Source organism: Xenia sp. Carnegie-2017, unplaced genomic scaffold (assembly GCF_021976095.1).
Source record: "Xenia sp. Carnegie-2017 unplaced genomic scaffold, XeniaSp_v1 HiC_scaffold_16, whole genome shotgun sequence".
Taxonomy (NCBI): Eukaryota; Metazoa; Cnidaria; class Anthozoa; order Malacalcyonacea; family Xeniidae; genus Xenia; species Xenia sp. Carnegie-2017.
This window is the reverse complement of record NW_025813469.1, coordinates 6,032,748-6,045,705: the sequence shown is the minus strand read 5'-3', so window position 1 is coordinate 6,045,705 and position 12,958 is coordinate 6,032,748. Positions and strand designations below refer to the sequence as shown.

Genomic DNA, 12,958 nt, shown 5'->3' with positions numbered 1-12,958 from the left:
TGCTATTTCATGTGTACCAGACGTGTTGTCTTCAATAGTAAACGGATTTTCTGAAACAGCACATGACTCCAACTCCTCTTTGTTTTTTTCTTCATACACAACGACAGCTGTTTCATTTATCTCGTTAAGGCTGGTGCTGCTTGACTCTAAAGACGTTGTACTTTTCTAAACGTTAGTTTAAAACAGACTTTATAAAACAAGTCCTTTGTTACTGCACTTTTATGAATTTCAAAACAAATTTTAACTTACATTGCACGACGCAAATGAGAGTCTTTTTGTGACGGATCAACGATATTAATAATTTTGCTCTTTCCTTTGTGAAAGAAACAAACAATACGATATTAAATTACGATATTGTTATACGTAATTGTTATACCAATATTAATAATAATTAATAATTTAATAATTTTAAATAAATTATTAAATAATTAATAATAATAATAATAATAATAATAATAATAATAATTAAAATATTAATAATATCTCACTTAATCTTTACTTAATTTTTGCTTAATCTTTGACAGAAAAAAATTTTGAGTTTTTTCTCAAAAGGTTAATTTGCTGGCATTGATGTGGAGATGGGTAAAGGGTTACAATAAACTTGCATGGTTTGAAGTTTGAGCTTTTCTATATCTATGAACTGTCACTTGTAGTACCAAATTTCTAACTTAACTCATTACATAGAGGTTTGAATGGGGTCTCTATGGGGTCTATGCCTGACAACTTGGTAGAAATTTTAAAAGACTATATCTTTTTTGGAATAGATTTATTGTAAAATAAATTTTACGTTCCTAACCATGCTAATGAGCCATATAATATTTGGAATCATAATATATGATATTTGGCATCATAATGAGCCTAAATATTTGGCAAAAAACATTGAAGTATTGTTTGTTTCACAAACAATATCGTGAAAAATACGGTAACAATACAATATAATAATTAATATTAATTATTAATTACTATTAATAAATAATAAATAATAATTTTAATTATTAATTATTATTATTATTAATAATAATAATAATCATAATAAATTATTATTAATTATTAATTATTAATAATTAATATCGTTTTACGATATTGTTATACGGTGTTAAATTCGAATGGGTTGAGGTATAATTTAATTAAGTTCTACTAATGAAATTTTTTCTTTATCCTTCGAGTAAATTGAGGATCACACTTTTTATTCTTAATGAGTCACGATTAAAACTGCGAATTACAAAAAATCTGGGTCTTCGACTTGGGAACTCTTCAGATTTGAATTCAGCGTAGTAAAATGACAAGTTTAAAAAGTTAGTAAGTTCTAAGAAATGCACAATGAAATTTTTTATTTTTTTCCCATTTTTCTGGTCATAGCATACGGAAGAATTACACTTGCTTATTAATTAAATTTCGGTTGATCAACTACGTGTGATGCATATGAGCAATTACAGTTTTAAAAAATGAGAAAGCTGTGTTAGCTTTAGCTTGGTCTCTCTGCTTCATTAGCTCAGAAAACATTTTTTTAGAGCTTATTTCACACGTTACATCAGAAAAACATTGTGCTTCTTTAGTTATTGGTGCTATAATCTATTGGTTATTTGGTTTTGCTTTTGCGTTTGGTGGCAACATGAATGACATCAAAGGAGAAGCAGAAAGGTTTATTGGTCATACAGATTTTGCACTAGCTGACCTTAACAGTGACGCATACGCATTCTGGTTTTTCCAGTTTGTATTTGCGGCTACTGCTGCCACAATTGTGAGTGGTGCTATAGCTGAAAGAGCTGAATTCATGGCATATCTAATATACTCAGGATTAATTACAGGTACAACATTAAAAACTTCTAGTCAGAAAAATGAATTTAAAAATGTATCAAAAATAAAAGTGAATTTACAAATATTTCATTGTTTTTTGGAAATCAACAAAAAAAGATTATTTATATTTTCTATGATGAGTACAAATGTAATGATAATAACTAATTGGCTGATCTTATTTTATTTTACTTTATTTTATGGATTCGCTATAAAAAACTTAATTCGAATAGTTACTTTAACTAAATGTAATTACACATATAATTTCAATACAAATAAAAAAAATTTCCTATAACAAAATAACAACTTCGTTCTTAACATTTAATAATTCAGTTTTAGTCAACAATTTGTGTATGAGCTCATTTGTGATTGAAATGTGTAATTCCCTCCCAATCTTGAATACTGTTGCATTGGTAAAATTGCTAGGCTGAGGGACTTTCGGTATTGAATATGGGCTGAGCAAAAAAGCCTTGAAATTGCATCCATTGCATGATTTTAATATGATAAAGTCTTTAGAAGGTGTTTGTTTCTGTCTGTCGAGACATCTCTGCATTTTCTTGTATAAATTCTAAAATATCTTTGGTGCCATTATTTTCAATCTTTGTTTGCACAAGTTTTAACACTTTACTGACTGTGACTCAGGAACACTGCTGGTTCTTTTTCTTTTTTTTACACGGGCAAACATGTTTATAGAGTGTTCTTCAAGTTTATTATGAGTTGTATCAACATCTTCACCATCCTTACCATTAAATTTTATCTTCATTAAAAGGTGAACTTATCAAACTTTAACTTGGGCCTTCTGATGGTTCTAAGCTTGTTCTGGCTGACATAAATCTCGGCTTTCGATGTATGGAAACTGAGCGCAAAACCACTTTTTGTACGCTTTTTCTTACATAAACGCTGTATGTCAATGGCAATTCGAACAGTTTTTTTGCAACTTTTTTTGCAACTTTTTCGCACATAGAACAGCAACAGTTGAACTTGCTTTCATTTGCTGTGCTGTATAGGAAATGGTGATTTATTCTAACAAGTATCTTTATAGTTCAGTATTTGTTGCTCTTTTGTTGTTTGTGAACGAAAACTCTCGTTTTTGCGTAGTCGTCATTACTAAAAATAATGTCCAGTTTTCTTCTTGTTTCGTCTTTAAGATGTCTAATATCTGAGGATTCTCTTCTTTGACTTCGGCTGAATTCTCTTAAACAGATCGTGCGTTGATCGAAGAAAAACCATTAGAACTTAACATTCTGTTTCTAGCCTAAAGAATTTTCATTTACTTTAGTAACTGAGAACATGAAATCAATTCATCTATGCGTTAAAATACTAGAAAAAAAGCTGAGATTTCACTTTGCAAGAAAAACTTTTTGAGGTATTGGTCAGTTTAAGTGACAACCTCAAATCGAACCAATTTATTCATCGAATTTCCGTAAATTAAACCATCGAAATGATCTTTGACGGCATGATTTCGATGTCAATGAGACGTATAAACTATACCTTTATAGACATGTTATTCTTGCAAAGTATTCTAGCAACACTCAATGATAACATTTGGATGGGCGTTATGTTGTTTCGTAGTTTATGAATTATCTTTAAAACAATTAAAGTGTATTTTGTTACATTGTGTGTTTTGTATCAGTCATTCAATCTTAAAATGTGATGTAATTCTCTAGTCTCTCTCATTTAATAGGATTTGTGTATCCTGTGGTTACACATTGGGCGTGGTCTAATGAAGGTTGGCTTGTTGCAGGAAACAGCGACGTTGCATACCTAGATTTTGCAGGTAGTGGTGTTGTCCACATGGTTGGTGGTATGCTTGCCTTAACTGGTGCGATATGTATTGGTCCACGTATTGGACGATTTGATAAGACGAATGACCAGTCTATACGTGGGCACACAGTCCCAGTAAGTGATTGGAATTATCTAATGATTACTTTCTTAGTTATTTTCTGAAAGGCTAACGCCGTTACAAACATTGTTCTTTATTTAAATTAATGCGCAAGAAATGAATTGCTTGGAAATTTTGGCGAAATTGAAATTGAATATTCTGGCACAAGTCCGAATCTATTTAATCTTTTAGAAAAAGTGAAACAACAATAAATGGAGTAATTTTAGGGATTTCAGAAATTGTGATTGCTGTGTAGACAGTCAATAGAAATAAAAAAATTGAACGTTTAACTATACCAAAAATGATACTGCAGAATGTGAAAGGAAATTGATAATCACATACGTTCAATGTTACATATGTAGAGTCACGACAAAATCAATTAGGCATTAACTGTAAAGTTTAGGATTTCAAAAATCTTTTTCTTTGACGGACTCCACTTTTCTGGAATAACAATGACACAATTACAAATAAAAGGATTTTGTGGGCAATGCTGTATAGTTTAAACTGACTCTTACTGAGCTATTTTTGAAAACTATAATTATTTTTATGGGGCAAATGTTTAATGATTTTTGTGGGTAGCCACTGCACATGCACGGCTAACCACCATGCAACAGGGAAAAGTGTCTGTTTGTCTGTCGTAATCGTATGGGATAGTCGGCTATACATATGACGTTGAAAAATGCCTCTATTGCAAAATTTTCCGGTGAAGCAACATCAAATACATCGAAATACTTGCTTTATGTGGAATGTTCATCCTCGTTTTTTGCAATCGAAAAAACTCGTGGGATGCATCTCTATAGCAATATTAATCAAATTTTAGTAATTAGTCCAGTTTAGTACTTGTTAACATTGTTTATGTACTGCTTGGTTCACATGTCACCGTAGTGTTGGCCAGCCATTTGACTAGTCAGGGAGTACATAGCTCTTTTCATAATTTTCGAACAAGTTTGGTGCAATTATTATTTAATATATAATATTTTTGAGCTACATGTTTATTAATCTACTTCATTAATAGCCATATACTTCATCGGCTAACCACATGTACGCAGGTACTTATTTTTTAAATAAAATATTCAGTAAAACTCTTTGTTTTTCAAGGTGTTCTTAACTTCGTTTTTAGATGGTCTCGTTAGGTGGTTTCATCCTTTTCTTTGGATTCCTTGCTTTCAACGGAGGATCACAATTAACTATTTCCTATTCGGGCGATGCAAGTGTTGTTGCACTTGCCATTGTTAACACGATTCTATCAGGTTTTTGAAACTTTTGGTTTCATTTTCCTAATGAAAAGAAGTACGCATTTAGTTAGTAGCGGATCTAGTATTAGTAAAATATATTGCAGAAGGTCATTTTAAATTCAAAATTCGTCTGTTAACAACGCTGTTAGTTAGAAATTTTACTTATTATTTCTTGCTAAAACACATTAGGATTAGTTCAAACATTTTTAAAAGGAAATGTATTCTCAGTAGTATATACTGACCTAATCCAGATCCGCTACTGCCTTTAATATTTGTTTTGAATATTTGACGTGAGTTTCTTAAATCAAATAACCTGATTTTCCTCATAATGCTCGTTTGCTGTACAATTCAAATGTAATTTTTCCAGTCATTCTAGCAATGAATTTAAATTAAAAGGCAGCACGACACAAATTTTTGTTCTTTGGAACAAGCACTGTTAAATAAAATTACTTAAATCGCTTATTTGAAAATTGAAATTTGCATGGAATTATCTGTTTTGTTTGGTACGTGTTTGCAAATAATCTCTTGTCTTTATGCATGCAAGTTTTGATAAAGAACATTACATTTTAAGCATTTAAAGATTTTTTAGGCTACAAACTAAATTTTTATAGAAATAGCAAGAAATGAACATGCACCAAATGTAAAGGCATAAAATGAATTTGTCAAAAGGAATTATTTAAAATGAAACTAGCTCGTATAAATGTTTTTGCTTATAAAATTAGACTGTCACATCAACTACTCTATCTTTTAATAGGTGCTGGTGGAGCTGTCACAACCATGTTGATGAAAAGAATTGCGACGGGATTGTTTGATGGACACTGGAGTTTACTGACAACTATTAATGGAGGACTTTCAGGCATGGTAATATTCAATGACAAGAAAATTTATTTTTATATATTATAGTTTAGATCTAATAATGTTCACTTTTTTCAAAAAAAAAAAAACGCTAGAAATGATTTCTAGATTGTGCGATCAAGTAAATGGAATAAAATAGGTTAAATAACTGTAATGAAAAGTGCGTAAATGCGAATATGATTTGTAGTAATATATCTACAGTGCAGAGGTGTTAAACTACCTTTTTTGAAGGTCTCCATATGTGCTGGATGCAACTCTGTTGAAACCTATGCTGCCTTCATTACTGGTCTTATTGCTGGTATGGTCTTTATGTTATGGAGTTTTGTCCTTGAGAAACTTAAAGTTGACGATCCACTTGATGCCGTTGCAGGTATTAGTTAAATGCTAATATAGTGCAGAAATATAGAGCAGACAATAGTAATTTAATTTGCTGCCAGTATGCCTTGTTTTTATATGTCTAGTTTTAAAGTTCTCGTTAACAATATACTTAGTTTCTTCTTTGGCATAATGGCGATAGAAAACAACATTGTGCATGCTTGTGAAAACTCTCTCCAATTAATACGTTCGATAAAATGTCTTGATAGGATAATGTAAAACCGCCATAGATGTCCTTTTCTTAGAGGTTTAAATAATGCTCGTATTCTAAACATTAATTGGCTCTTACTATTTAATGGCAATTTTTTTCTCCATAAATGGCAAAATTTTTGCAAAATAATTCAAACTAAGTAACCAGTATAGTAAAAATAGCCATCACAAGATTATAAAGCCTACTATCTGACTGTGAGTGTCAGCTTTCACAATACGAATGCTACAAAGGCGTAAGTCTTGCATCATTTCACTCTCACGTTTAGTGTTGTTTTTTTATATAGCTTACCGTTATAATTTTTAAATGTATTGATGACCATTCAAAAAGCGACAACATAGAAAGCTGCTTGTAGTTCTTTTGTGTTCCTACAAGGCAATTTTACAAGCAGATCCTCATTTGCATTTGATGTAAAAGTTTTACTTATATTCTATTTTATTGACTTGTTAGATGCAAAATTGTTCAGAAATATCTTTAATGTATTTTAGAGTTGGAAGATAATGATTAAGAATTTAAATTTGAGTTTCGCATTTCGTCTCCAACATGAGAAACAAATTTAAATATTTGGATTTAATTACCCTTTAGTACACTACGGATGTGGTTTATGGGGAGTAATGGCTGTGACGCTTTTTAACACAGACAAGGGCGTTCTTTATAAGTGGAGCGATCAATCATTTAATCAGTTTGGTTGGAACCTTCTCGGGGCATTTGTCATTACAATTTGGTCAGCATTTTGGGGATTTCTGATTTTTGGATTGTTACGCATTTCTGGATTATTACGCGTCCCCCGTCATATTGAGCTGAAAGGTATATTATCTGAAAAATGCAGACACAAAATCAAGTAATTATTTTAAGGGGCAAGAATAAGTTACTCGTTTGTGGATGAAGATCGTCCAGGTTAGTAAAGTCCTGAGAAGGACTATTGGTATTGATGCAGACAGACGTTCTGACAACCTTAGCGGTATTCATCTTCATAGTCAAGTAAGAAGAAAACGGTCAGGTTGGCCGTATTTGTTATCTGGTTCTTACGTCATCGTATTGTGTGTTTAGGAAATGTGTGGGTTTGTGGCTTTCAATTGTGTATTGTTGTCGTGGATTAGTCTAAAGTAATGTGTTAGTTGCTTGTTTGTTTGTATTGTGAAGGAGTCGTTTGTAAGGTGCCGGTAATTGTTGTGATCTGTTCAGGGGGTTTGTTCTAAGTTGGTGTACCAACTTTCTGATGTAAGTCCATGTTTAGTACCTGCCAGCCTCCCCGATAGAGGAGGCGTGGCAGTCGGAGCAGTTTATTTTGTAAACTGAGCCTTGTTGTTCATTAGGTTGTTTTTTGTTTTTGATGTTCGTTAGCATTTATTGTAGCGTTGTGATTGGTTTATGTGTGACACGCATGTTGTATTGTCGTAAGATACGCGAGATAAGCTCACATTACTGTGACATTACTTTAGACTAATCCACAAAAACAATACACAATTGAAACCCAAACACCAGCACATTTCCTGTACACACAATACGATGACGTAAGAAACAGATAACAAATACGGCTAACCTGACGTTTACTCCTCACTTGACTCTGAAGATGACTACCGCTATGGTTGTTGAAACGTTAGTCTACATCAACACCAACAGTCCTTCTCAGGACTCTACTAGCCTGGACGATTTTCATCCACAAACATGTTACGATACTCTCGGGTTCAAACCATTTACTTTAATAACTTACTCATAGTATTGTATTGTCCACAGGACTGGACGTGCCCAAACATGGCGAACCGGCATATCCAATCGAAAGCTATGGTGATGGGTGGTCTCAAACGGCAGCTGTGAATGCTAATATCCACGACGCTATCCAGCAAGAAATCCCACCTGGTGCACTGCAAAGTTAATTTCGCACATTTAATTTATTGACTTCCCCTAATTTTGTTCTCTAAAACACAGCATATTTCTCATATATCTTTATCACACCTCTAAAAAAGAAATTTGTATGGTTGCATTATATTACCTGAAGTAAATAAGAGGGTTTCGAAGTGCTAAATAAGACAGTAGAAGACTTTTCTTCACGTAAATGATATACGTAATGATGTTGCGCTCCATTTCGACATTTTCTCATCAGTAAATAATGTTATGTATTTTTTGCATGTTTGATGTTTCAAATTTCATATTTCTACTAAACATCGCGTTGCGAACAAGATGCGTGAAATTTTAAAATATGTGGAATAGTAAGTGACTGACTGATAAAAGTAGAATGGATTAACTGATTGACGCATAAGGAAGACAAAGAACGCTCATATGCATCAATTCAATGTTCAATATCCAGATCAGTGGATGCTTTTGACTGATATGGAATGATCTTTACTGGCAAGCCAGCTGCGTTATGGATAAGAAGTCCAAATTCTATCTTGCAATTGGTTCGTTTAAGTTTTTTTCTTATTGTAAATAGCTTGACGGATTTTGATTAATAGCCTACTGAGCTAACATAATCAAGCTTACTGTCTGAATTGAATGTTTAATAGTTTCATAATAGCTAATTTGCAAAAGCCTGATTAAAACTACAATCAACACTGAATTTTGGAATATCTTTCACAATTCCAAATGTCAATATGTATGCTGCTAACTAAAGTGCGATTTTTTCAACCAAGCAAAACTATCTCGTCTTGAGAAAAATAAATTGATGTTGCAAAGCAAGCCATCTGGTGTAGAGATTTCTCTGCAGAAATTTAAGTCAATAATCATAAGTAAAGGATAAATGAAATGCAGGCCCGTCTGTAACATATCAAAGTCAATTTGTGCAAAAATATGATGCTCTTGCCAAGAATTTTAGCAATGATTTCATTGGTAATTGGGGGGGAACCTTAGCCGTCATATGACAGCAAGTGCAAGATCAATTGCGCAACTGCATGTATGGAAAATAAAGCATGGAATACTTCCAATGCTTAAGTGAAAAATTACTTTTATTTCTTCAGCAATTACGTAATTGCTCCAAGTGATAAATTTAAACAGACACTTTATTGTTTCAGGATTTGATGCATTGATATATCTTTGAAAATGTTGCAGTACTTCATCTTGAAGTTTTGTTAACTCACCGTCGACAACAGGTCGGATAAGAGCAAGTACTTTTCTTGAAGTAGGAATAAGATCAAGTCTAATATATCTTGGCTAATATATCTTGTTATACTTGTACTTTCAATAAGTTGGCTGGCCATCTCTACAATTCCTTTGCAAACTTTCCCAATAGATCTACTGACTTTCTGTAATAATTCACACTTTGATGTGCTCATTATCATAGATTTCATTGTATTGGCTGTGGGCAAAGTTCTGATACAATATTGACGCAAGGTATTCCAAAAATTCTTCTTGTACTTTTCTTTTCAACACTTTATTATTAGCGTTTTGAAGCCCATGTCGAAGAATAGCCGCTTCGTAGTCAAAGACGTACTCCAAAAATCCATCCAAAACATCTTCATGACTTTAAAACGTCGCATTTTCATGTGCCGAATATAATTCACAAATTAACTGCATGAAAATGCAACTCTGAGACAATTAAATCCGGCAGACTTGAATCAAGTGTGGCATGTGTCGAATATTCGACAGCACCTGCTAACTAATCCACAAAACTTCAATGTTGTTCCAAACGTCGAACTTCTGTAGCAAATAAAATGCATAAACTATAAAAGGTGGAGCAAGGACCTATTGTTCAGCAGTAAACTGCTCTAACAGCAAAAACTCGACCTGATATAAACTTCTCTCGTTTTCCGCGTTATTCACTGAGGTAAAATAAAACGTTCTATATTTTCAGTGTAAAGCAAACTTTACAACTTCTTATGACTATCACATGACCTTAGATCAAAAGAATGGGTTCACAGCACATGATGGCAGGACATGTTAGACAAAACTGCAGATTATCTTTATAATAACTGCACATAGTGTGCAGAGCATTTTGAAGAATGTATGTTTCTCAACTTTGAAAAATCATGCTTAAAGTCCAGACTAAGCCAACCTTGTACAATATTTCAAATCCGCCACCTACAGTTGGCCAGAAAAGAAGAGCAATCCATACTGAAGAAACAGGTAATTCTCAACCAGGTATTTCAATACATTACGCAAGTAAACACTTAAGCAGAGACCTTCATCTTCAGGTGCTAAAAAAATGTAGAAAAGAGATATCAAGTGCGACAACACATTTAACAGTTCAATCAAATGTCAGTGAGGAAGATGAACAACATTCACAAAATAAATAAGGTAGATGCTACAAGCCTTAAGATAAACTTAGCAAAACAATTTAAGATTTAATAATTTTTAATAAATTCAGTTTTAAAAGATGGGCTACAGACAGAAAAGAAAGACTTCTGTAGTCAACACCTTCCTGACTTTCAAATGACACACCAAGAAAAAAAACGTCAAAGATAAACGATGAAAGCAAAACAGTAAACAGTTGCAAGGCTAAATAAAAGAATAAATAAATTTGGAAGAAAAAACACAACAACAAATGAGTCACTGAATGCTGAATTGGAAGAATTATCAACTGAACTAAAAAACTTTATAAAACAGCAAGTAAAGCTACATTCAGCAAAAGAACATGGAAGAAGGAACTCACCAGAAATGAAGTTCTTGGCAGTTTCATTGTATCACGCTAGTGGCAAAGCATATAGTCTCCTCTCCAAGCTTTTTATTCTGCCAACAAAACTTTCAACAAGATAGCAGCAAGTATTCCACCAGCAACCTAGCAGCTGTTGAAGGAAAGGGTGTGTTACATGGATGACATGGAAAAACTGTGCACACTTTGTGTTGACGAGATAACATTGAAAACGCAACTGTACTACAACATCACAGAAGAGAAGACTGTTGGTTTAGAGGACTTTGGGGGATATCGGACGAATAAATTGGCAACATCATGTCTTGCATTCATGCTGCGAAGCATATCTGGAGGTTAAAAACAACCTATGGATAATGTACGGGTAAATGAAGCTTGTCTAGTTGATGTTTCGCAAGACTCAATCAAGGAAGTGATTGAGGTTAATTCTATTGAGTTCAACATTTGTGTGGTGATATCAGATATGGGGGTCTAACTTCTACAGCATATCACTAAAACTGAGTTTCACTTAGCAAAAACCATGGTTTTTTCAAAATTATACAAAATATTTCTAATGTATGATTATCCCCATTTGCCGTAGTGCATTCAAAACAATTCATGAACAGCACTTTTCAATTTGAAAAAAATTCTGCTTGCTGGAAAGACATTGAAAAATGTTAAGAAAAAGATAAGTCACTGTCAATCAGGGCAGCACCAAAACTTACTGATAAGCACCTTCACCCCACCAATTTCCAAAAAATGAAAGTTAAATACGCCACAAATTTTAGTCACACTGTTGTTGAATTTATTTGCATATATTCACCAATTGAAGCCTTGCCGCCATCAGCCTTGGGCACAGCATAGTTGTTTTAAGTTTGATTCACTTTTGATTGTGTCAACAGTTCCTCAACTAAAATTACTTAAAGAATGGAGGAGTGCCATTACAAATAACTCTACGCACATTTCTTTCTTAAAGAAGTCATCTTCATCCATGGAATCAAAGTGCTGAAAGATAGCAAACACATAACAGGCAGAATAAAATCATTGAAGGGATGGGCCTGTATCTATAAATGCCTTGTTTGTCTCTGGAATTATCTGCATGTCTCACACAATTTTACATTCTTCTTGACTAGAAAATTTAACACCGATGCTCTTGAGAATTTTTTTGGAACCATTTGTCAACATGGTGGAAATAGTGACAACCCCATGCCAATAAAATTTATCAGAGCTTTTACAAAACCTTTTTTTAGTTCACTTTTAACATCCTCGAATGGAAACTGTTTCAAAGATATGGACACTGTTTTTTCTCAATTTTCAAAAGAAAAGCCCAAAGCAGTTCGTATACAACTTACCAAAGCAAAAGCTTCAAATAACTCACTGTTGATTGGTGAGAGTGATTATGGAGGACAATATTTACCAACAATATATTGTTAGAAATGCTGTTGCCTATGTTAAGGATATTTGCTAAGCAAAGCTTTTAAAATAAATAACTGCGTCCAATATAAAACAGCTTTGGTTTTAAACACCCTGGACAGCGATAGTAAATTGTTTTGCTATTTCAAGGCTTGTAAAGAGTACAACTTTGGTGGATTGAATGCTCTTTTATCATGCTATTTAATATACATTGTCCAAATTGAGGATACCTTTGTGGAATGCTTTTCAGTTTCTACCAAAAATCTGAATGTTGGAAAGAGCATCTTAAAGCATCTCAACACAATCCCTGTGCTATTCCGTACATATTAAAAATTTCCGATACAGTATTTGGTAAAGATTTTCTGAAGAATGCGAATTTATTACAGTATTTGAAGGTCGCGAGTGTTTCTTCACTAATGAAAAATCGCGAAAGCACATTAAAGTTAAATTTTGGAAACTTCTTATTAACTACATATCAGAGAAAAACTTGCCAAACTAGCATAATAAGCTACCAGAATTGAATGAGAAGTTAGCAACAGCATCCGAACGAGCGTCCGTGCCAAACACAACAATGAACTTAGAACTAATAAGTTATATTATCGATGCAATTAGACTTAAGATTTTTAATACTTGTT

At 33.1% G+C, this 12,958-nt stretch overlaps 2 protein-coding genes across 2 annotated transcripts; both read left to right on the top strand.

Moving 5' to 3' along the window:
* Positions 1 to 1,279: 1,279 nt before the first annotated feature.
* Positions 1,280 to 6,857, top strand: LOC124435906 (putative ammonium transporter 1). The gene is made up of 7 exons (XM_046985837.1): positions 1,280 to 1,295; positions 1,437 to 1,808; positions 3,479 to 3,693; positions 4,797 to 4,926; positions 5,666 to 5,772; positions 5,998 to 6,136; positions 6,838 to 6,857. The coding sequence occupies exons 1-7, from the start codon at positions 1,280 to 1,282 to the stop codon at positions 6,855 to 6,857; spliced, it is 999 nt and encodes a 332-aa protein (XP_046841793.1).
* An 84-nt stretch (positions 6,858 to 6,941) lies between these two features.
* LOC124437280 (putative ammonium transporter 1) lies at positions 6,942 to 8,322 on the top strand. The gene is made up of 2 exons (XM_046987272.1): positions 6,942 to 7,156; positions 8,087 to 8,322. The coding sequence occupies exons 1-2, from the start codon at positions 6,964 to 6,966 to the stop codon at positions 8,224 to 8,226; spliced, it is 333 nt and encodes a 110-aa protein (XP_046843228.1). The 5' UTR covers positions 6,942 to 6,963; the 3' UTR covers positions 8,227 to 8,322.
* Positions 8,323 to 12,958: the final 4,636 nt, after the last annotated feature.

What these genes read in the sequence shown, in the direction of transcription:
- LOC124435906 (XM_046985837.1), top strand. An exon ending in ATACTCAGGATTAATTACAG is followed by an intron (nt 1,809 to 3,478) that starts GTACAACATTAA and finishes CTCATTTAATAG; the next exon opens with GATTTGTGTATCCTGTGGTT. An exon ending in TCCACTTGATGCCGTTGCAG is followed by an intron (nt 6,137 to 6,837) that starts GTATTAGTTAAA and finishes AATGTATTTTAG; the next exon opens with AGTTGGAAGATAATGATTAA.
- LOC124437280 (XM_046987272.1), top strand. Translation starts at nt 6,964, where the DNA reads ATGGCTGTGACGCTTTTTAACACAGACAAGGGCGTTCTTTATAAGTGG. An exon ending in CCGTCATATTGAGCTGAAAG is followed by an intron (nt 7,157 to 8,086) that starts GTATATTATCTG and finishes TATTGTCCACAG; the next exon opens with GACTGGACGTGCCCAAACAT.